We start from the raw sequence: 26,331 nt of genomic DNA, 5'->3' as shown, positions 1-26,331 counted from the left end.
GGCTCTGAGCTGCAAATTTGGCAGGGCACGAGTACCACCCTTGTTACTTGCAGTCGCAAAAAAATTATTTATGAATAATGAAATATGAGTAATAAGTACAATAACACTAATGAGGGGTATTTGACAATATTCAAACCGGCAGTATGGTCAGTTAAAAATTTGATGAATTAATAAATAATAAAATTTTAGTGTTGTGGTTTACTACTGTCTGAAATACCTCTGAATTGAAAACATTGATTTATATTAAGAATTTAGTTTTTTTCGTTTAAACGGACGTTAAAGATCAATGTTTATTATGACATTGGAATAATATCAACCTAATATATGTCAAGTCTTCTTCACAGCACAACAGCAACTAAATTTATTTAATAGATGGAAACTATTTTTTTTATCCAGATTAAAGGTTTAGACTACTTGTGCCCGAGCTTTGGTTTGAAATTGTATTACATGGAATATATTAGAAATAACATTGAGTGTACTATTTTAGTTTGTTTAAATATTCTCCATCCTCTAATAGGTCCCATCTCAATTTGAACATTTTATCAACATTTTTTTATGTTCATTAAATAAACAATTGTGTTTATTATAATTTAAATTTTAAATCAACAGCACCATATGCTAAGGTCTTTCATCCAGAGAATTGGAAACATACATATCCATCTCATGTGTCCATACCATGTTTTGGCAAACCCAAACATACCAAACCTATACACCTATATATATATATACCAATATATAAATATGTAAATATATGTATATTTATATATGCATAGATATATATTTGCATGTAAGTTAGGCAACAAATTGAAGTAACAGCTCATTCATCAGTATGTATTCAGGGCACATCAACTAGAAAATCCTTTCATTTCAACGTTGGTAATTTAACATTATCCTGTAGAATTCCATTAGTGTCAGTTATCAGTCAGAATTTGTAGTTCGTATGTGCGCACATGTGCCCGTACACATTTATAAGTTTGACTACACGACTCCTTTGGCCGTGTCCAGTACCATGCTTGGTGGACACATGAATACATTACCACTTTAATGCATTTTAAAGACCTGTGAACATATGTAATGTTGCCACCTTCTTCTGATGTATGTCCTTTCTACTATTCGGTGCTTATTTTTGTACCGTCAAACGTTTTATGTTTAATTTCTTTAATGACTGACATTAAAAATGTATAAGTATAAGTGCTCATTCCCTGCTACGCTGCAACTGTGTCTGACACTAAAGTGTTTGTGGAGAAAGTGTTCACACTATGAAAATCCTTTGAATTTTTACAAAATTCGATATGATTTTGTTTCTGAAGAATCCACAGAAATTTTAGCAAACTTCAGACAAAGCACGACGCAGGATGATGTGCACATCAAGCGGAAGATTTCAAACCGCAAATTGCTTTCAGTGTTGCTTTGCCATGACAAGAAGATGTATCTCAAGTTTTGCCAATGTTAGCTAAAGAATTTTAACTGCAACTACTTTAAGTGTTTTTGTTTACATTAAACATTTGCAAGAATTTAAGGAATTTTCAATCCAACACTTCTCGGAAGCCTCAACTTATCTCGATCTGAAGTGTTTGAAATGTATTTAATTTGAATACTTAAGTGATAAGTTTCACTCAAGAAAAACCATATGCTTTGTATGGAAGCTTATTTATTTTAATATTACACTATAATGTATACTATTTTCTCCAAAACAGCATTCTCCAAAATTTATGTACTGGAAAACAATTACAAATAAAATAAATAATGAGTGACTACACTTAAGTTTCGGATTTGAAATTACAATTTGTCATTTGCAACTTAGGCAATAAATTTGAATTAGGGATGCCAACCCTGGAATCTTGAAGTTCCGGAATCCTAAACAATAACTTTATTGTGAACTTTTGTTGTATCTCAAAAATTCTGAGATTATTGGTGTGGGAATTTGGAAATACATTCCTTGACATTAATGCAAACAACATGTTCCTTATCGAAACAACATAATTTTAATTATATTCATAATTTTAAAAATAATATTTAAGTAGATACTGTACCCACATATATTATATACTATACTAATATTTTTCATAATTCGTTGAAAAACAAAATTGCTTTTCTATTATTATTATTATTTGACATGTTCTTAAGCGTAGACAATCATAGATCATAAGAATGAGAACTTAGCCTATCTACTAGTTGCTTCCAATTTAGACTATTTTGAACCAGGTATCTTAGTTCATTAACCAATTCTTTTGTTTCTTTCCTTAGAGTATGTCTGTACGTATTTGTAGGGCGACCTCTTTACCTTGCTTACGTGGGTTTCCAGACAAGGTTGTAGTTTGCAAAATTTTGCTGCTTTTTCGTAGTATATGTCCTAGTCATCTATACTTCCTTGTATTGAAGTCATTAATTATACCTGTTTGACCAGTCAACTCCTATAAGTGCATATTAGTGATACGTCTATACCAGAAGATACCGACGTTGCATCTGAAACATAGGTTGACGAAACATTGTAGTTGTTATTTTAAAGTCATCATGAATTAATATTTTTTTCCAAATCTGATATTCTTGATCAAATATAGTATAAAACCTACTGTCTCGACTCTTATTTCTTCGTCCAATATGAAATGCTCACATAGATATTACTTTCATTAATGCATCAGTACCTAACAAACTCCCTACACATGTTTTAAGATTTTATTATTTTCTCTACAAAATCAATATTCTATTAAAATAAAGTCATAGTCTTATAATCTATCAATTTAACCTATTATAAGGTATCAGAATTCATTTACTAACTTACAAGCTGTTTTTATTTAGTTTAATAGAACCCTTAAATCGTTTTAAATTGAAAGTGCATTTAAGCCATTTTGATTTTGAAAGCCCAGATTAATTGTTCACGTATAGTTTCCCCTTGTTTCTGAATCTTAATCACTGTAATTAGGTAATCCGATTACAGTGACTATTTTGGTCTATTGGTATTTTTATATATATTAATCAAATTTTTTTTTACTTCCTAACTTTCATATACTTTTTATTTTTTTATTCCTAACAATAGACAGGCTACGTTTCAAAGTAAACAGGATTTCTTAAAATAAGTACTTGTAATGATGTCATCTTTTGACAATCAGATGGTTTGGTGAGATTGATTCTCCATTTATGTACTGTCAAAATTGTATGATAATGAAAAAGTTTTTGCATCTTCTCAGTCCTTTAGAGTGTCGTTAAAAGTCTTATAAATGACTTCTACACCTGTAAAATTCTTTCTTTTCATTGGCAAGTAACTTCATCGTCTGCACTTCTCCAGAAAAATAGAAGTCTAATGATGCAAAATAGTATATTTCTTTTTATACAGATCTGTTCATTTGTATATTACTTCTGAAACAGTTCATGCAATCTAACTTAGGCGCAGTATAATTAGATTTACTTGAACCTTAGCCAATACTTATTCATAATTTTTTTTTTTAATTTATGGTTAAAAATATAATGCTAATGGCAGCTCATAATCAAAATAGTGCTTCATATGCCCATTGCTCTTCCCACTGCTTATTTATTATAAATCACTTATAGAAAATAATTTATTTCACCCACAGCTATATATGGAATATGTTGAGAATCAAAAAATTGCTTTTCAAAAATTGGCCCCACAGTATTCTTCTTTAGACACATTCCGTTTCTTTCCACAACTTAAAGATATTTCATCATAAAAGACATAAAAACACAAAAATGTTAAGCCATCACCTGCACTACCACATATGGATTGGAAATTCGAAAGGCATTAAATAATCCAACAGCTCAGTTAACTGCCTCGAAGTATGTGGCATGCAGGCTGACATATCCACCTAATGAAGCCACTAAGCCAGCGCGCCTCAGCAAACTGGCCCACTTGACTGCCACTGATATATGCAAACATCATGCCACAAATAACGTCAACGTTTCCGTCTTGAAATTGAATTGGCAATTGAGCAAATCGAAAATTTGACTACGTCCGACACTGAGTCGGTCGGTATCATAACTGCTCTACTCGAAAGAATTAGGTGTGGCATTGGACTGCACATGCAACAACTGCTCTGCACCCGATGTCGAAATTATTAATGGCTTCGTTGGCGTTGATTTGGTGCTTGATTGATTTTGCACTCTGTCGACAGAATGCAATTTTGTGGTCAGACTGGAGCGGAAGTGCTCGTTGATAAGACCGTTCGACAACAAATAAAATTATTTTTCCAAATTTAAGCTTGCAACTGCTTTTTTTGTCCGCACAATCAAATTAAATAATTCGCTTTTGCTTCTCACAATTTTTTTGCTTATAGTTTTCTATCAATGTCGTATGTGCTTCTAAATTTTTGCTGTGATTTTTGTTTAAAAAGAATTAAAAATAATTTTTTTTCTTTTGGAAATGTAGATCAACCAAGTCAGAAAAAATGTATCCCTCAATGCTTAGCCGAGGTCCGGACGTTGAGATTGAACCCTACTATTGCCTACCAGTCGGTACTATTGCAGCACAAAATGGCGTTATATCCGTACAAATGGCTGCCGCAGCAGCAGCCGCAGCATCGCATGCCAATACACAAGCCACAGGTGTTGCACCAGTCGTTTGGAGCCAGCCCACATCACCTACCCCAATCAATCGCGGTTTTGCTGGCACACTTTCACCCACACATGCAGCAAATGCTGTTTTGGGCCTGACGAGCCTGGCGGGTGCTACAACTGGGGGCCACCGACTGACATATCCAAAGAAAAATGATGAAGGTAATTTGAGTATATTGTTTTAGTTTGCTACTTTGCTAATTAAAAACTAAACTTTTACCATTTTTCATGCACCCACGCAGTACATGGCAGTGCGGCTTCTTTACTATCGGGTGGTAGTTCCTTGTATGGTTCAGCTGAAGAACGGCAAGCAAATGAAATTCGACGACTTAAACGTGAACTTATGGATGCTCGGGAACAAGTGCTGAGCTTGAGCAGTCAACTATCCACAAACGTAAGTATAAATAAAGAGCTTTATTAAATGTTCTATTACTTCATACTTGCCACATGCAACAAAAAACTAACTTAAGCCACACTTAGATACATCTAAATTGTTTTTTATTATAATTTTTCAAAGCATGGGCCGTAATCGAACTTTTAAGATTAAATATATGAATATAGCAAAATATATTATAATTTCAATAAAATTAATATAGCAAAATATTTCACTTTTATTAAATAGCAAATTATATTACTGTGAGATATTGTTCATCTATTGTTCATTTTGCAATTATTTTTTTTTTGTCAAACATAATAAACTCATAGAAAAACAACTTTTAATCATAAAAATTTGTGAGTCTGAGTAATTCCAAGTATCATGAAGTCACAGTGGTGACTGGAATCAGGGCGCAATTCAAAAAGTAGATTGAGAGTTTATAAAAAAATATAAAAAAAATAATTGTGTTATATGGTCACCAATACTCCGTAGTAGAGTTGGTGAAGGAAAAAGCTAAACTAATATTTTTTATTAAATTTATTGTAGAAAAGAAATTTGTGATCTATCTTCATAAATAATAAAATAGATCTTCATAAACATAAATAGATTTTTAAAAAATTATCTTTAAACTGGTTGTTTGGTAAGAAAACAGCACCTATGTTATGCGTTGCATAGACAGAAGTGGAAAGTCTGCCGGCAATAATACCTACCAACTTACATCAGGGAAGAATCTATCATATGAATGGATGTGATTGCAAATAAATAGATGGACTACAAAACCTATGTAAAGTAGTCCTGTTAAATACCATGTTGGAAAATAGTTAGTTACATATTAGACAGTACAATGTGACTACTTTATTACTTACTTGACTAAGAACATCATTGAAAATTTCGGATGGACTACCATATATTAGTTTTTCTAGGATAATGATCGTTCATGCACTTTAGCGTAACAATTGACAATGCCCATAATCAGTGTTTTTTAGAAAAAGCTCTTATTGATTGATTAGTCTGTAATTTAGTAGACTATAAGTGCCACGTTTAGAAGTAAGAGCATTACGAAATTTTGAAGTAATATGAATAATACGTTTATGTGTTAGCTGAAAGTGCTAAATATTCAATGAAGCTATTCAATGATTATTAGCTTTACCAAAGGTTCTATGTGGTTATAACCCTTGAGTCTTTAATTATGCTGTAACACACTGGGCCTTGGAATCGCCGGTATTAACTAACCTAACCTGATGTACCAAAATCCAGACAAACATCAATTTTTTTTTTGTTTTGTGGTTAACGATCTTCCAGGATAAAGATGAAAAATTTTAAATACCGTTGTTATTGTCAACTGTGTTTGAGAGTCTAAATAATTTTTTTTTAAATTTTATAACATTGGCATCAGCTATGAATGAAGGTTTGGTGTACCAGTCGGCTGTTATAAGCCCCCCACTCTTTTATTAAGTGGTCCAACATAATCCTTAAAGTTAGTCTTCAAGTGACATTCTGTCATATGCGTTGCCTAATTTATAGTTTGTACATGATTTCTGCAGTTTTTTAATACTTCCAATACTTCAGTACACCAGTTACTTTATGCAACTTCGATTTCAGTGTCTTTCATGAAATAATTTGATAAGTTTTTCATACAATAACGCTGGAAGAATGGCTCAATGTTAGTTTATTCTATTATAAATATATTTTAAGTCCTACATACTAAATTTTTACTTTAGTAAAAACACATTTTTTCTTGGTTGACATAAGCCGAACCGACAAATTAAGTAAAAATTGTCATTCACATTTTGTTTCTTATGGTAAGTCCAGCTAGAGAATATCGATAGAAAATAATTCACACTAAGTAATTGTTCCATATATAATATAATATGCTAGCTACCTTTTACATGAAGAACTACTGCTAACTGTGGAACTGCTCACTATATGACAGAAAGCATCTGTTATCATATCCGTCATCTTTATCCAGAGGAATTTTTTCTGAATTTCATAATCAGAATTTTGTCAGATTTCATTGAGACTTTGTCTGAAATATTTCATTATCCCAGTTCTAATATCTGGCAAGAATTGTTTTACGAACTACTACCCGATAGGATATTAGATATTTATTTATTAACTATGGTTATATTTCGTACATCATCTCAACTTATTTTCAATGACAGGCAAATAAATTAGATAATGTGTAAAGGAGAATTTCATTTCTTGTAGGAAAACTGAACACTAGGCAACTGATCATATTATATGTTATGCTATATAAATAAAAATATAAAAACTGAAAAGTAAATAATCATAAAAAATTTTTTTTTTTGAAATATGTATTAATCAAATTTGAAATTTGAAGTTAATAAGAAAAAATTAATAAAAAAAATTAATAAAAAAAATAATTTAAAAAAATTTATAGACAACTTCAACATAATAAAATTTCTATAAAGGGTCTTAAGTCCGTTACAAAAGAAACCAAGCTTCTTATGCCTGTCCGAAATTTGAACATTGAACCTCGAATACTCTAACCAAAATACATAATCCAAAAATAACGAGTCAATTTGCGTCCGAAAACATAGACTTAAAAAAAAAGCACTTGCTTGGGCTCGTCCGGGAATTGAACCCGGGACCTTCCGCACCCGAAGCGAAAATCATTCCCCTAGACAAACGAGCCTGCTAGAATTCGGGCATTAGGATCTATATTTCAGTTAATTTATAATTAAAAAATAAATGTCCATTAATAATAAATATTAATTAAGCATTATACTTAATATATTATTATTATTTTAAATAATCATGAGAAATAATTTTTGTTTACAAACAACGCGAGTTAATTTTTTTCTATTAGAATTAAATAGAAAATAATGACAGTCTTCTCTCGTTGGAATTATACCAACCATTCACATCCAATTATACATATATTTTATTATTTTTGAGTTAATTTATGAACAAAAGAGTTATAATTTTTAACTTTATAATATACAATAGGATTTTTTTTGGTTGCAGTTCCTTTTATAAGTATGTGTAATAAGGACAATCAATATATTGTGCTCTATCGCATATTCTCGTTTTCTTTAATACAAAAATAATACAGTATATCGTGCTCTTTCACACAACTTGTTGCGAAACACAATAACAAAATGAAGGGCAAAGGAGTACCAGCTACTCGAATAATTTCACATATGCATTCAGTGTTGCCACCTTTGTTGAACGGTAACGCACACTAGACAGATATGATAATCGATAAGTTATCAGGTACGATTTTGAAAACAGTTTATAAAATAGATTAAAGGCTATGGGTGGTTGCAGAACTCCAATTCCAAATCATACTACAAAAAGGAGTTAGTAGGTCTGGAGTACTCTGGAATGAGTACTCTTGTTTGATTATTCGCCAGTATTGCTCGTTTTTTTCGTATTCAATCCGACTTAGGTCGGCTTCCATGTAAATTTTTTTCTGTTTAAAGTCATAGAAGCGAAAACATCGTCTTAATGTGCACATCGTGTAATTCTACCTAATAGTACTCTTGTAGTATTTTTTACTGAGTATTGTTTAAAATAATGTCGGCAGTGAATAATATGGCGTTTACACTGGCCGCAAATGACTCATTTCAAATCAGTCATTTAAAAGTGTTTACATTCGTTGTTATTCATTTGATCTCATTTCAAACAGCTGATTTGGCAACGTGTCTTTTTTTTTGGCCCGAGCCAAAAAAATGTATACGTATATACATTGTTTACGTATATGTAAATTTAATCACATTTAGGTGATTTCTATATCAACTGTAGTACATTTCAGTAATTTAAGTCCAAAGATCGCAGGGCTTAGTCAATGATATGAATAGAATTCGAGTGTTGAGTATTCATTGCAGTTCTCTGATGTAAATCCACTATTTTCCCTCCATTTTTAATTTTTTACGGTTATCGATCTAATCTGATACATTTAGTATATCGATCTAGTGTAGAATATTATGTTGCGAAGATAAATGAAGTATTGAAAGGCATACGCGGTAAACACCATTTTATGGACTATCGCACTTATTGTCGTATCAGTCTAGTGTGTTCTAAGTAAATGATTAAATGTTAAAAGAACGACTACACAACACATACTGAACACCCTTTTTCGGACTATATTGCTAAGCTACCTTAACAACAAGAAGCTACAATAACATAAATAAATATGCAGTTATAATAAATTTTTTTTTTATTTAAAGATAGAATTACAATTAAATATTCCGCTTAAAATATTGTTATAAATTTTTCAATCTCATAAATATCTTTGGAATTAGTTTTTTGGTTTCAATACAATATACAACCCAACCCATATTATAGCTGCAGTAATAATAATTGAATTAACTACCATAAATCGTCAATGATAAATAAAATCATTAGAATATGAATACACTTTTATGATTGTAAGATACTTTTAAAAATTACCCTAAAAATCTAATTCAAATATGCAGATTGTGTCTGGTGCATTGGCGATGAGCCAAAACTGTGCTTCATAAAATGCCAATCTATGGAGCAAATCATCTACAAAAGACATATTTCGTATTGATTTTCTTGAAAAGTCTTTTGACAATGTATGATAGAAAAGAGTAAAAATTGGAAAATATGAAAGACGTACAGAAACGAATATTTCATATGGAAACATGCTTTGATTTTAAAATGCAATGAATCACAATATTTTTTGAAAAGCGTTTTTCCCCAAAGGACAGACCAAGGAACGCTTGGAAAGAAATTTAAATGACATTAACATGAAATTTAATATTAAAGGATATGGAAAGGATACATAAACTAACGTATATTAGAGATAATACTTATACGAATATTAGAAAAATAGTTTGTGTGACTCTAATGCAACTGTATATGTACCTCTGCGTAGTACATTTTACGGAACAACTCTATTGCGGTTATCATATCTTGATATTAGATGCATCAAATGTACTCTAATAAATATTTTGATGATATATTCAAAGTATCTAGTGAGTTATGAATTAATATAAAAATGAAAAATAAAACGCATTCAGTTAAATATTAAAATCATGAAAATCCTATTTTACGTCCTCCGATGTATATAATATAATTAAGATATAATTTAATCTAATTTGAATCTAATCAAAGTCAAATCAGCTAATCAAATCATAATTTTTCTTATTTTATAACTTATAGATAATAGATAGAACAGATACATATACTTACTACTTCGTAGACTACATAGTCAATGTAATTGTATTTCAAAATATTATACTATAAAAAAAGATTGTTAACTTAGTAAGTGCAACAATTAGTAAGTTATTAAGTTTTGTATAGAGTTTTGTATAAAGACTGCTAATATGTACATACTATTTTCTGCAATCTTTTTCTGATTCACTATCTTATTAGTTAGGACTTTCAATAAATTAAAGAGTTCTTGAAATGCATCCATCCGCTTTGAAATTTATGGTATAATTCATTATTGCTTGTAGAGGTCTTTACAGAGTCTCTATCTGTATAGAGACTACTGTTTTCTGCAATATTTTTCTGACCCATAATCTAACTAGTTGTGACTTTCAATAAATTAAAGAATTCTTATAATGAATCTATCCGCTTTGAAAATCATGGTATGATTCATTATTGCTTGTAGTGGCCTCTACAGAATCTCTCTCTATAGGCCTCTCTGCAGAGGGACACAATCTTAAATATTTGAAATTATTGGCTAATTAATCTGGCTAATTTTGTTGGCCAAATACAAAGCCTTCTGTTTTATAATGTCTTTCTTTCGCTTGATTACTGAAATGGGATTTCAGTTTTTGACATTCACGGTGCAATGGGTAAAATTCATCAATTTTACTTCCGTAATAAAATGTTTTCCATGCTTTCCGCGTATTCATATTTAAATGATTACGTTTAAAATATTTGAATAAGACACAAGGAAACTGCTCAAAAAAATTTAATTAATAGGTCTGTTCCATGAGAAAAACACAAGTGAGTTGCAAGTTGCCATATATCTCTTTTTACACAAAACTCCATGGAACAGTTCTGTGTAAAGTCTGGTATGAACAGCTGTTTTTAATTAAACAAATCAAATAAAAATTTGAAGCTTGTTTTTAAAAGTTTTTTTTTATTGTGTTGTGTTGTTTTATTTTATATATAATTTGATTTGAAATTTCTTTTCACATTAGAAAAGATACACTACTGATTTATATATGTATCAACACAAATCTTAGGGTCATGTTATGATTGTAGTCACGTCACAGCAATTGTTATTGCTTTTAATGCAAAATGAAAATTTGACACTGACAGGTCATCTCATTTTGTTTTAAAAGCAACAACAATTATCGTGACGTGACTGCAATCATAATATGCCCCTTACAAGGACCCATGTTATGTAGAGTGTCACGGGCACGTCAAAATCAAAATTGTTGATTTCATAGCGAATTAAAAAACTGAGAGTGACAGAAAAAAACAAGTAGCGGTTTAAATTCGGTCATAAGAACGGAGGCTATCTGTGTCTTGTCACTCAGTAAAACTACAAAAATATTAATTTAAAAAAAAATTGATAAACTGTTGTGATACACTGCATAACATGCATTTTTGTCATAGAAACCCGTATCGATGTGCCCGTAACAATCTAAAAAAAGTTCATCATTTTGTCATTTCGCCATGTATGTTACGCTCTCTCTCTTCCTCTCCATATCTTTCTCTCTTCGTCTTTCTCTTTCTTTCTCTCTCTCACTCTCTGTCACTATCTGGTTCCACAAACACATTTTCTACAACATCTTAATTTTGTATAATTTATTATACGTTTGCGTTATTGGTGTACTAAAAAAATGTGCTCTAACCACATACAAATTAAATTGACCTCATCATTTTGTTAGAGATATTTCACCTCATGTGACTAATAAGATATGAAAACCAACATGTAGTATGGTTGAACTAACATGAAGTGTCGAGTATTTTGACCTGATATTTAGTTAAAATCTGGTTAAATCAACCAAATTATTTTTCTGAGTGTGGTCATGTTATAACGCCCCGATCTCGTGTGCTCACCAATGTATATTCGACTTTTCTATACATTTTTACTCTTTATAAACATTCATAACATTTGAATTTTTGTTGGTAACAAAAATATTTACTACGTACCTTGAAATAAGTTTTGCTCAATGATGAACACAACATCGCAGCTACATGCATGTTATTGGCAGTGCAACCAACACACAAAACAATAATCAATTCAATAAATTAGACAAAACACAAGAGGTTTTTAAACTTCTCGTTACTTTTTGATCCCAAGTTATAGTGTAAATAAATATTTAAAACTTTAATTAATGATTATAGACTTATATAGTGTCTTTAACATGTCCTTTTTTTTTTTTTTGTATTACAAAAAAATTTCGCTAGCTCAGAATTTCTACTATGAATTTTGCATGAAATGTTGCCCTTATTATTTTGCACTTTTGAAATTTATCATAATTTAATACTTCTAGTCTGTCTGCCAGTCTGCCTACCTGTTCGACTATATGTCTGTCAGTTTGCTTATCTATTTCACAGTTTAAAAGACAGAATGTCTGTGTAATTACCTGCCGTAGTTTGTCAGGATTTTCATGCAGCTTTGTCATACTTTACATATAAAAGAGAAGTTTGTCGTAATAAGTTGTCAACAAAACTGAAGAAAGCGGAAGCACTCTTGAAACTTTTTGAAAAGATTTACTGCAAATATTTTAAAAATAAGAAAAATACTACTTACCACTTTAACTTTTACTAAAAAGGCACATTTACAAAACTCAATGTTTGTGTTTTAAATTTTTTCTTTCTGTTGGTTTTTTGTATTTAAATATTTTTATTACAAGCAACATAGAAATATAGAAATTTAAAATTAATATAAATAAGTATCGTACCCTCAGTATTCAAATACTACAAATATTTAATCGCTCAATATGTAATAAGAATAACCATAATTGGCTGCTTTCACTAAGCACCTCTAATCTCTACTATTCAAATTTTTGCTCTCACCTTTCCACGAGGTATTTATTAATATCACCAACCTTATAAGAACCAAACCCTCGTGAAGTCTAAGGCAGGAGACATGCGGGAGTCAAAAGACCATCTAAAGAATATCTTTTTGGCTTATTTAGAAGTATAATAAATAAAGTACACTTTCGTTATCCTCAATATTCAAATAATCAAAATACTTGATTTATCAATACTTAATAACAACCTATATTAATATTATTAATCTCATAAAAATATAGGTAACAAACCCTAGTGAATTTTATTCTGAAAGACATGCAAAAGTCATTTGAAGAACATTTTAATGGTTCAACAGTACAAATCAGTGGTGAAATAAACTCAGTGGAACCCTCGGTCAACGGTAGCATCTATAGATCTAGTGAATAAGAGTTAAAGATTATAACTCAAGCCATAGTATTGTCTAACATTATGCCATTTTTCGAAATATATGACGAATTCTTCATATTCCACTTTATGTTGTAAGCAAAAGTAATCTTGATTAGGTTAGGTTAAAGTAGCGTCATTGTCTCCAAGACAGTCCACTTGAGTTCAAATAATGGCCCATTGTGGTACCACAGAAAAAGCACTACTTCATTTATATACTACAAAGTCAGTATATGACCAACGCCGAAAAGCAACGACTCCCTAATTAACTAAGTAAAGGTGAACCAACCTAACCGTTCTATAAATTTCACTAAGTACCTAATTTTGCAAGGTGACAGTTCAGTCAGTAAGAAAAAGAGGCCCTAAAGATTAAAGATCTTATCCAAGCTAAAGATGGATACTGACACATGAGATGGAGCACACTTTCTTACTCATCGTCAGAGCCACAACCGTGACAAAAGTGATTATAGGTTAGACGCAGGCACACAGCATGCTTGCCTATAATGCAGCAAACCCGTCAGCACTGAAAGGGTAATACTGAGCAGATTCCATCTTAGTTGAAGTAGCTGATTGGTACATTTTTTATCCAATTTAGATCATTTCAACCTATAGAGACCATGCAGACCCCATTAGTGAGGAAGTGCAAATTTTAAATATAAAAATCGGAGGTGCAAAACCTAATTTTTTTCCTACTCAATTTTCAAGTTTTAATTACGTTTTCACATTACGAAAAAAAACTATTTAGATGAATATCTTGCTCAAATCTTGCAACAGACCTTGTAGACCAAAACAAATTGCCGGTTCTGGCAGAAGCATTTTTCATTGCTCAGACTGCCACTTTACGTGGCATACAAAACACAAATTAAAAGTTAACAAAGTGTACATTATTTTGTTAAGCTAATTTTGCAGTTTTTTCTTTTTTTTTTTGCGAAGTGCAATTAGTAAAACTTAAGTTACAACTTGCAGTGCAGCACGATTGCCAGACATCATGCAACAAATACAAGTACAACAGCAAATATCGTTTCACTTTCCCATTTTTTGTTCGTCTTGATAAGAAAATCGTTCTGTTCAGGACTGTCGACTGGTTCAGAATAAACTGCCATTAAAGCACTTTGAATTGCCAGTAAAATTTTACTTTAGTCCTTCAACTCTATGCAGTACAACATAAAATGTCAAAGCTGCTTTTTTGCCTTCACCTGTTTCATTTTTTTTTTCTTACCAATTTTTGTGAAATATTATCAGCAATGGAAATAAAATTTTTGTTAGAAAAAAACCTATAAATTCGTCTGCGAGACAACATTAATCTTCGACAGCGACAAGATATTTCCGAGGAAATTAGTAGCAGTCGCAGTTTCCAAGGTCGAACTCATTCTCTGTTCATTACGCCTTGCATCTCAAGTTTTCGTACATGAAATTTTCCGAAAATAACATAAAACGTCCCGAGAAGATTTTGAATGTCAATCATTTTTATTTAACCTTAATGTGTAGTTATTTATTGCACTTCAAATAAAAGTAATATCCGCAAATATCGCATAAGAACGTAAGAACCCGTTTAAGTTGTTCTGGTCTTTGTTATTTAAAAAGTTTACCACATACAAAATAATTAATTAAGCAAAAACTCTATCAAAAACTCTATCTCTTCCCTCCAATCAATCATGAGATTCCTTACAACCTATACTCACCTCATTTATTAAAAGTTCCATTTGAAGATCTTCATTATCAATAAAAAAATTTAGCTAAAGTTTTATTCAATTTATTCATTTAATTAAAATTTTATTTTAAAAAGGATCGGATGTGTATTCAGGTTATGTGACTACTGGAACCAAGGATATAAGTTTGTGAGGAAAGAACACTTTCATTGTTAATACATTTAGTTCATATTTGATTGTGGAATGCATCAACTTTCATTTCTTCTATTTTAGTAAATAAAGGGATAAAGGTAATGGGATAGAAACTTGGTCAAGAGGCTTAATATTTAGAGGTATATCTAATTCAGATAATATGGGCATGGCATAGAAAGACGAGGAGTATGTGGAGGTTGTAAGATTATAACGCAATAGAAGGGGAGGTGGGTTAGTGATAGGCTCTGAGACCAGGATCATGAGTACTACAGTTATTGAGTGGGATGATACGGTCATCAGAATCTTGCTCATCAAATTATAGCGCAAGGTACTGAGGGGGTTTAAAGTGCATGACCTGCATGAGATCTGCAGTAAGGATACTATGGATTGAGAATCGGAGAAGAGGTTTCGCACCTTTTTGGTTTCACTTTTGAAAGTGGTGCTTTTATCAGTATAGCATCACTTTCCTACTAAATTCGAAAAATAGCGCTATGAGTAAGTCAGAAAAACATTAATGTACGAGACAATACGAATAATTTTAAAAGAACCATGGACCAAAAGCTAACCCTCTTCAAAGTGAACTATTCGTTTCCATATAACCATAGCCGCGAAACGTGGATTTGTAGCATTTCATCCATTATACTTATTAAAATGAAAATAATCAGCATTATTGAACTAAAAGTACAGTTTAATGTTCCGATATATATGCTTGATTCACATTTGAAGCAAATATGAAGTTTCTAGGTTATCTGTGTTTACAGGGAAATGAATCATAGAACAGCATGGGGCTAAACTTGGCTTACCCTGTAGTATCTCCTAAAACGCGTGCTTACCGGCACTCGTAAAAATGACACCAGAACAGCTGTTGTGTCTATATCCAGGCTTGACCAGAACCGGGCTTAAACTTTTGAGGGCCCCTTCTTTAACACACTCAGCTATATCTCCAGCTATAGTTAGCTAGACTCTCACTTTTATAAATGCTTCTGGCTGGTTCTAACTTGACCATTCTCCTAATCATTATTACAAAGTGTTATGGAATCGAAACGACATTATTAGCTAATTGAGGAGGAGTCATTTTTACCTCCTTACATTCTCCTTCTTAAGCTTTAAGAATTTAAAGCTTATTATACGAATACAGCCCTTTTCTGAGACTATTCCAACTTGTGACAAAATTACAAAGGTGGCACACATTGTTTGCTTAACAACTCTCCCGGCTGAAAGCAACACTTATTACTTTTCAGCACTCTATTACTCTTGCCATTCAAAAACATAGATCATGTCGTTTTACTGTGTTTGGTACCGAATAAAAGGAATTTAATTTTAATTCTATATATTTGGACGGTTTTCTTGCAAACTATCCGAATGTCATACCAAATATTTTGGAATGCAACATATCTGGCGGAAGTGGTTCAACTTTGATTAACTCTATTTTATGTGCAATAGAGTGCAAAGCTGTATTCAGAAGTAGTCAAGTGGAAAGCAAAAAGTCTGTTATTGACAAAAACTTTGAGTTTAGTAGTGAATTAGAAGTTTTGAACTAGTCGTCTTAGCTGTGACATATAGCAAAGATGAGTAAGTAATAAGATTTGTAACTAAATGGAAAAGTAATTTTGTTTCAAAATGAATGAAGTAACTATTTTAATATAAATGAAAACACCGTAATATTATTGTTCTTGTGAAAAATACTTTACTAACTGCTGCTTATAGTGGTTTACTCCAGTGAAGTTCCTTTAATATACGAGTACACATGCTGTGGCTTTAAGTGACATCGCACTTTTTATTACTATTTTTTTGCTACTGTTTTATAATAAAAGTCACCATATCGTAGCAATTCCTGTATGTTAGTTCGCCATAAACAATGCAATACAGCACTGCAAATCCAAACAGAGAGGTAAAATTCTATTGCCAACTTAAAGTATCTTCTCTATACTATATATGTTATGTACTCGTATAATATTTTTTTTGAAACATTTTTATACATAACACGCTTTGGTCATGGATTCCATAGAAGTGTTGCCATAATGCGACATAGCCGCAGAATAAAGATGAAAAATCTAGAAAAATGTGATGCGAATATCTCGGTGACCGCCAAATCACGCGCAAAAGAAACTAACTGCCATCATCAACGACAGCAACTGCAACAGCAACATCAGCAGCAACAATATATAAAAAAAGCAATTGCTGCATTGTTGTAGTGAAATTGGCATTGGTGCCACTGAAGATGTGTTGCAATAGTATAAAATGGAATGCCGAAGGGAAATTCTATATATATGTTATATATATATATATATAAATTTATATATACATTATTTTTATATTACATACATGAATATAGAAACTTTTGATAACAATACAAAGAGTTTAAAGCAGATGCAAATAGAAGAAGCTCTTTGGCACCTCTTTGGAAATCACAATTAATCAATATTTTTGTTATGACTTCTCATACTATTTTATGTATTAAATATATATAAATTATTATAGCAAACTATAAAAGTTTTAAAACATTTAAATATATAGTTATGAAATAAGTAATATTATATTCATGTTGAACCTTTTCCGAGTTAGTGCATCTGGGCACTTTTACTCTTTGATAGCTGGGGAGTTTCTGCAGAGGTCCATCCTTCTCACTGACTGATTTATGTATTCAACAAGATTCACTACTGTGTTAAAAGTTTGTGAAGAATCAGTCAAATATAATATATAAAATATATATTATTCATCAAAATTTATTGTGGCGACTTCAAACTGGATCCTTTCAGAAATAATACATTAACACCAACGAATAAATCGATTATCAAAATATTTTTTAAATGTGGTTTTTTTAAACTGACTTGCCTCGAATTCCCTTTCATGTCATCTTTTGACTGAGAAGGAGTGCCTCGAAATGCTAATATGAGTTTTGGAAAAAAAATCAGGAGGTTGGGTTTATCACTAGTGTCAATTCATTTATAATAACAACCTTGTGAGATGGTGTTTTATCGCGGTGCAAAATCCATAAGTTTTCTCTGTAAGAATCTAGACTTTTTCGACAAATTTTATCAGTCGCAAAATAACCAGATAATAATCTTTATTTTTTATCGCACCTTGTGAAAAAAATTCTGAGAACACAAGACAGACATAATCGCAAAAAACTAGCAGCATCACCACCTTCAGTTGTGATTAAGTTTAAAGTGATTCTTTCGATTTAAGTTGAGTAGGTTCACTTCATTTCTAAACGTCTGGTTTGCATGTCAACCTCATAACGTATTTCCACTTCCAATGAGTTTTAAAGATATGAATTTGATTTTGAAATGATTGCATTTTTTAAATGATTCGCGTCACGTCAACTGAAACATTTCAGCGACTGCCTTTCTTAGACGATTTTTAGAGACCTAAATTTTTCTTTACTTTAGCGATTTTAGGTTAAGTTGAAGTATCAACAACTTCAACTTCGATCAAAATGAGGAAAATGTTCCAACCCATCTTAATTGCTTTTAAATTCTTGTTTTTTGATAAAGTCGATGTACAGTAGAACTTATATTTAGAGCTTGTGCAGTTTTTACTTTAAGATAGATTTCTTGTTCGCATGCATCATGTTGCGTCGAGTAACCATATCACAACCATATCCCTCAAGCTCTTGTGGATACTTACTACACTGCAAAGTTAAACTCAATATAGCCCACCAACTCTTTAGTCACTAGTAGCATATATGTTGGATTTCAACGTTCCAAATAATGAAAAAGCTTTTATTCTAATCAAAATAATCAGAGTAAAAAATATACTTATTAGTGAATTACCCAGGCAATTACCACCATTTAAAAGTAAAAGTGTACTAATCTCTTACTCTAAGATGAAAACACAACAAAAATCGATACGTTTTAATAGATAGAACTCTGTATTATGGTACACCAAGAAGTGTCGTTGGTACCATTAAATGTAAAATAAATGCATAATCTTGATATAGTGCTTAGCTCTAGATGATTTGTCTTGTTTGTGTAGTCGTTATACAAAATTATATTATAACATTTATTATCTTATATTACTTTAGAGTAGGACATCCAACTCTGTTACCATACAATATATATATAATAATGGAAAAACTGGAATATTGAAATTGATTGAAGCCACTTATCAAATAATGGCAACTCTTTTATTTAATATTTGAAGATTCTGAAAAACGTAAATATCATAAATTTTATAAGTTCGGGAGTTCTAATTTTGAAGCCCCGCAATGGTTATAAATTCAGGATAGATACACTTGAAAAAATGCAATTGTTCAATGTTTTAAAATTGATTATATTACACACTATCGTCAAATAGTTTGAGTTGGGTTTTGTTGAGGTTTAAAATAACAACTCAATCATTTTCGCTATTGGAATTGACTTTTTATTAACAGAAATCAATTTTAGTTTAACTTATGAATAAAAATATTAAATTATTTTCTATCAATAATTAAAAATACAAATAGTAAACAAGTTTTTTTGATATAATAAAATCATATTGAAATCAATTCACTCTAGAGCATTTTGTCCCAAAAGCAAATCAATGCCGCTCTTGGCTTAATAAAGTTAGTAGCAAAACTTAAAAGGACATTTTATCACTCCCACCAATTTATGAAAGCATTTACCTCATTCTATGTGCCTTGAATTTAGAGTGGAAACTTTGCAACAATAAAAATAATATTTTTTTTTCAAAATAACTTTCACAATAGATTAAACTTTTCTTTGTTCAAATATCCTGTAGTAGTTTTGCACCCTACATTCAGACATCACTCGCCGCATGCATTGAGCATTTCAGTTAGGTTGTGAGCAATATTATGTTATATCATGCTTTTACTGTACCTTAAAGTAGTTAAGTTAATGAAATTAAGATTTGGTCGTTTCCATTGGAGAAGCATGGCAAATAGCTCGTTTGTTTACGTTTTACATATAAAAATATAAATATTTTATTTTCAGGAAATATAATAAATATTTTATTATTTTTATTTTTTTAAGGATTACATTCGTCATTTTTCATCTTAAATCAATTGATTTATTTATAATAAGCTCATTTATATAAAAGCTATTGGTATAATAAATTATCCTCATTAGCCGTCTTAATGAGCAAAATTGCCTAAATGAGTCAAGTGGAAGCATGGTATTATAATGACGGGAACGCCTGTTTTGGGTTGACTATAAAACTGAATTTTATTTGTAATTCTTTTTTAGTATTTCGGAAAATCGATTAAACTTTAATTTTTTTTTCAACTACAGTATGTACGGTAAATACTTATCGACTTCTTCAAACTAATTTTCTTTAAAATATTAATTTCTGCTATTTTTATATATTATCTCAGACTAATTGTTCAGTTTATCGAAACATGATTTATTGTATTTTGCTATCTTTTATTACAATTAATTGCCGACCATCTTTTTTCAATTCTTTCAACCAAGTTACCATGAAATGGACAGACTTTGGCTTTATTTAAACAGTATTCACTACTCGATACTATAATTAATTAATTAATTATCGCTCAGCAAATTTCATTACTTCAATATTTCAATAATATTTTATATTTATTTTTAATAGTTTCTGTAATTTTTAACGAACTTTAACTTTTGCCAAGCCACGCAATTTTCCACACGCAATTTTCCAAACGTTATTTACTAGGATGTCTGAAATCCATTGACCTAATTATAGTATTTAACTTGTTTATTATATTATGTTAGGTTAGGGTGAATCTCCACGTAGACCACTATTTTAAACTATATAAAATTCAGTTAACCCAACCTCTGGGTTAAAGGATTGTTAAGCAAATAATTACTAATTTCGTGAAAATATTTAATATGTGTTCCGAAGTAACTGAAAATATATCTATTACTTTATAGAAAAATTACCGGTAGCATTGATGCTTATTTCTAATAAAATTGCTTAATAAATGTTCAAAACGGTTGCTTTTGCAGGGATATAAATCCATATACCGTATTTGGAATACAGTTATATCCACAAAACTTTAGCTATTAGTGTGGTTTATGCAGTTACCAGCTATGAAGAACACTACAAAGACATGAATATTTTATTTTCGGGAAAGAATTAGATAACGTAGATAACGTTTGTCACTGCTTTTTAAAGGATAAGTTAAAAAGGAAAACAGTGTTCCAATAAAAAAAAAGATCTGCTTAAAGCAGGTGACGAGTAGCAAGTGCATGGTTTGTCTTCAACTACGTTGAGCCATCTCTGTACCAACATTACTACTTTTGCTGAAATTGTCCTCCTTCTTCCTCCTTCTCATTCCTCCTTCTTCTTCTCCTTCGATCGACATGCCAGCTGTTAGTTGGGTTGTTCACTGGTAGAATAGTTGTTTTCATGATTAGTTTACTGCTCTTTTTCTATCTTCAGGTGCTGCACAAGTTACTATCACGATCATGGTGTCCTTCCTACGCCTGTCGCAATCACTTACCGCATAGGGCGGTACGCAAATCTTAGATCAGTCATTGAATAATCACGAAGCTTATGAGAAATACACAAATTAGTCAGAGAGATGGGTGAGACTCTGCAAAAACCCACCAGCTATCAAATAGTAAAAGTACCCATACGCACTAACTCGGAAAGGGCTTAGATCTTGACTTAGATCTTGTAACTAAAGTTTCGTAACGGTAGCTTGACTTTCGTTCTCCTAACTTTTTGTTAGTTTTATCAGTTCTTTGTAAGCTTGATATTAGACTGTAACTGCTTATTTGGTTAAACCGATCGATCGATCGAATCGTTTTTGAGGCTCTAAGAATTTCTTTCGTACTGCATTGACAGGTAGATTTCCTTTATCGTGGGTGCCACCTGGGGTATTTTTTTGTGTTTTAAAATTCATCAAAGTTACTGTATTGATGTTTTAACGATTTTTTTTGTTCCAAATCATCTGTGTTTTACGGGAAAATTACAATTATTTACTAACAAGTGGTAATATGATGCTTTTACTTCTCTTTACTTGTTTGCCTTCCCATTTAACTTCTTTTACTTCTAAACAATAAAACATCCCATCATATATGTACATATATATAAATACATATATACGATTTATCTGATTTTGATGAAGACGATATACAATAATATGAAAGATAAAAGATTACAATGTATGTATATATGAATCATGTATGCGGTAAGAGTGATTAAGAAAATATATTTGTACGATTAATGAAATTATGAAATTATTATCTGTGATATCCATAATTTCAATCAGACAATACCGTAATATTTTTTTTTCCATTGAAAAGTAATGCCATTCGGTTTTTTACAACTTTCAGTTAATCAAGCTAAATTTTTTGTTTGCAATCATTTTAAAGTACTTAACAATTTTAAAATAATATCACTCGCTTCCTATTAGCTGCTTTTAATAATTATCAACTTCGCCATAAGATACACGGTACACACTTTGTCTCTACATTCCTAAATGGGTTCAGTAAACACAATAAAAACTCTGTCAATATTTGGCCTAAGGGAACCAACCTGTTGTTTTCGTTTATGTTTACAAACTTTTAACTGAGAAAAGTGCATTATTAATCGCTAGCTATGGACGTAAACAACAACTAAACAAGAATAACTTTTACTACTAAAATCGAGTACATTTGTAAATAGGTGAGTAAATATTGCCTCGAGGCGCACTTTGTTTAGATTTTGTTGTGTAATCTAGTTACACAGTTACACAGTGTAATGCGGATCCGTAGACTATTTTGTATGTCTATTGTCTACTTGAGATTGCTTTAACCATAAACGGTTCAGCAGAAAATTTCGACGTACAAATTTTAATGAAATATAAAACTTTAAATGAAACTTTATTACTTACATGCCATAGACATGCTTTAGATTTGAAAGTATGTAGATAAAATAACATCTTCTATATTGTGGAAGAACTGATAAATGCAAAAGACACTTACAAAATGTTGTTGGTCTGATAGACTGAGTAGTCTGACATTTAATTTCAATATACGTTCATTAACTTAATATAATAAATGGTAAATTTTATACATGCATTATAAAAAATATATCACAAAACTTAATGAAGTTAATATGCTACGACGATAACCTTTACCCTCCAGTCAATTTATCTTTGCAGTATCCCTGATAAGATAACAAATTGAAAATACCAAAAAACATGAATAGACGAACAATAAACACATGGGCTAATTGGTCAATAGTTAAATAATACATTTTGTTAAAAAATTTTTTGTTTTTAAAAGATATTATTTAAACCGATTTTCGACTATATTCTATAGTCATCATCAGGGTAGTACATAATGTTAATATAATGTTACAATATTTTAGTATATATCATACAGAAACAATTACACATCAATATTAAAACACTAATTACATACATACATATTTATTATTTAAGTAATAGGCTATTAAAGCACCCCGACCTCAAACATCTATTGTGCGCCTAAAGGCCAAACTAGGACAATTTTAGACTATTTATAAATCTTGTAATTGCTGTGGGCTGAATTTTACCTATTTGACTTGGAACTAATATCCGGCTTCCAAGGTAATCGAGTCTACATCTTGCCACGGCTGGGCAGTTGCATAGAACATGTTCTGATGTTTCCTTCTCCTCATGACAGAGTCCACAGGAGTCACTTTCCACCACACCTATAATCTTCTTGTGGTAATCAAGTCTACAGTGTCCTATAAAATAGCATCAACTTTGATGTGATCAGGATTAATGAATCTTTTTGACTGTCGCATGTCTGTTTGGGCTCTCCAGTGTTCAAATGGATGTTGTTTCTCCCGTTCACATAATAAGCTATTTGTGAAGCTATTTGTTAACCCGCAGAAGAGCTCTGGACCAATGAAAGGAGTACATGCACCCTTCTTTGCTAGGGTGTCTGCTATTTCATTGCACTCATGCCCTTCGTGTCCCGGTACCCACGTAAGAGTAACATAGTTCCTCGATGCTACGATGTTGAGAAGTTAAAAGCATTCCCAGACCAACTTTGATTGGAATAAGAATTTTGCTAAAGATTTTAGAGCTGCTTGGCTGTCTGAAAGGTTGCATATTTTGGTACCTCGGGTGCCCCTTCGTATGCATGCTCTTGCACATAGCCCTAAGGCATGGACCTCTGCCTGAAAAATGGAAGCAGTTTTTCCCATTGCGATTGCTTTGCGGAATTTTGGTCCTATAATTCCTGCTCCCGTACTGCCATCTTCCATTTTGGACCCATCAGTATACCATAATTGTGAGCCTTGTTTTAAGTTAATTTTATTGTTTCTTCAGGTGGATCGGTCACTAATGACCACTTCGAATTCCCTGAAGAAAGTTAATTTTCTATTCATCTTGTCAAAGACCTTAAGGCACGGAGAGTTCCCGACTTCATCTAGAATCTTTGCGATTCTTTGCGAACATACATACATATATAGAGAAGAAATAATTATACAATACTTTGAAAAAAAAATATAAAATACATAATAAGATATAATACATTTTATTTTAATTAATAAACAAATTTTAATTAATTTTTTTTTTTTCAGGTAAGTCTCCAAATTCTCTCTGTTTCTCTACTATTGTGTATAAGAGTACTCTAAACGAAATTGGTATGTTTTTTTAAAAAATATTTAAAACAGCTTTTGAATTTTAAATATTAAAGAAAAAGGTTTTATAAATATTTTTGACATCTAAATTGCAAGATACATGTAGAAAAATGTCCAAAAGAAATAAAACTATTAAACTAAAGCTGCAATGTTAAAGGTCAAACACTTATGTACATACATACATACATACGTATGTAGTATATATATATGTAATTATGTATATATAATTTCTTTCTGCATAATAGTTGTAGCCGGCGGATATGGTTGAGAATATCCCACCATAATCCTGTGGAATACATTTTGACGCCAATGTGACTGCTGGAGAAGCATTCCGTACTTATGTATGTATGTGTATCTGAATTCTGTTAAGTTGGTCCAATTTTGTTGATTTGAAGCATTAAACGCCGACAACTGGCTATTACATTTTACAACACTAACACTTTTGGCTGCACTTGTAATCAATCAATTTTCGTAGAAGTTTAGAGTAACAGATATTCTGGTACAAATGTATTAAAACCTTTATAGATTTTCCATATTTCATGCTGAATTTGGAAACAATGTATGCATCAATAGCTGCGTTTAAATGTAGCAGCCATGAATTGTTTGTCTCTGGCGGCATGACGTCTCCTGCCTTGGAATAAATGACTAGTAGACGTCGCGCCAAAAAATGTAAAGCAAATACATACAGTAGTATGAAAAATACAGTGGTACGTCCCATTTTGACGCCAGGACACTCAAACCATTACAACAACAACTAATAACTAAAGTTGAATGTTTGTGGCTATGTGCGAATACCGTACATACCACACAGCATCACAGTAACATATAAAGTATAAAGTATATACTAACCCCACCCACTCCAGTCTAATCGTATAAACATGGGGCCCATATGATTTTAAGTTAAACCAGTAATTTTTGCTGTTTTTTATTGTTGTTTGTAAAATGTTTTTTCTTTCACGGTTCTTTTTTTTTTTTGTTATTCTCTAATACTCTGGCTATTGTATCCTTGGCAAAGAATTCGCAGCTGACTTTGTGATGGAGACAATTTGCGCTTTTGAAGTCGACAGCGTCGTCATTTTGGCGCCAATACACAAAAAAAAATCATTTTAATAGTCTTTTATTTTGGGTTTTGGGTTGAGATTTATATTTTTGCTATTCATGGGCAACAAAAAGGGATGGAAGCATTTATCTGTGGGGTCCAAATATGTGATGTTGTGATGTTGTTGCAATTATGTGGATTTTAACTGATTCAATATGAATTTCTTACTTCAGTTTTGCGTATGCATTGAAAGACAGCAGACATTATCAGCAAACACAAATTATGAAAATAATTGTTAATTAAAAAAAAAATAAATAAAATTAAAATTCAAGGCATACGCGGAGGACACGGTTGTATAAATAAAAAAACAAATAGGCTTTCTTAAGAATATTAAACGCAATATAAACTAATAAACGCCCTTCCAAAGGGCCTTTACACAGAGGCTTAACACACGCTTGCCTTCGAAATAGTTTATATACACAATAAATGTGTATATACATTAAACGGGGTGCAATTAATATAATTACGCATTTGCTAGAGAATCGGCATTCGGGCTTATAATAAATATATTATATGAATAAAAATAATTCTAATCCGTTTTCTAGCTCAGCTGCCTG

The 26,331-nt window shown here is 31.4% G+C and overlaps 1 protein-coding gene and 1 non-coding gene across 4 annotated transcripts in view; one reads left to right on the top strand and one right to left on the bottom strand.

Moving 5' to 3' along the window:
• Positions 1-26,331, top strand: part of LOC119689150 (protein sickie) — a 221,789-nt gene that overhangs the window by 108,640 nt on the left and 86,818 nt on the right. For all 3 annotated transcript variants that reach the window (XM_038103910.1, XM_038103909.1, XM_038103912.1), the window contains 2 exons: positions 4,382-4,728; positions 4,809-4,960. In XM_038103910.1, the coding sequence (XP_037959838.1) occupies positions 4,382-4,728; positions 4,809-4,960 (499 nt within the window). The remainder of the gene's footprint in view (positions 1-4,381; positions 4,729-4,808; positions 4,961-26,331) is intronic.
• Positions 7,527-7,598, bottom strand: Trnap-cgg. The gene has a single exon. It is a non-coding gene; the product is annotated as a tRNA-Pro (tRNA).

This window comes from Teleopsis dalmanni, chromosome X (genome assembly GCF_002237135.1).
Source record: "Teleopsis dalmanni isolate 2A chromosome X, ASM223713v2, whole genome shotgun sequence".
Classification (NCBI taxonomy): domain Eukaryota; kingdom Metazoa; phylum Arthropoda; class Insecta; order Diptera; family Diopsidae; genus Teleopsis; species Teleopsis dalmanni.
This window is presented reverse-complemented; position numbering and strand designations above follow the sequence as displayed.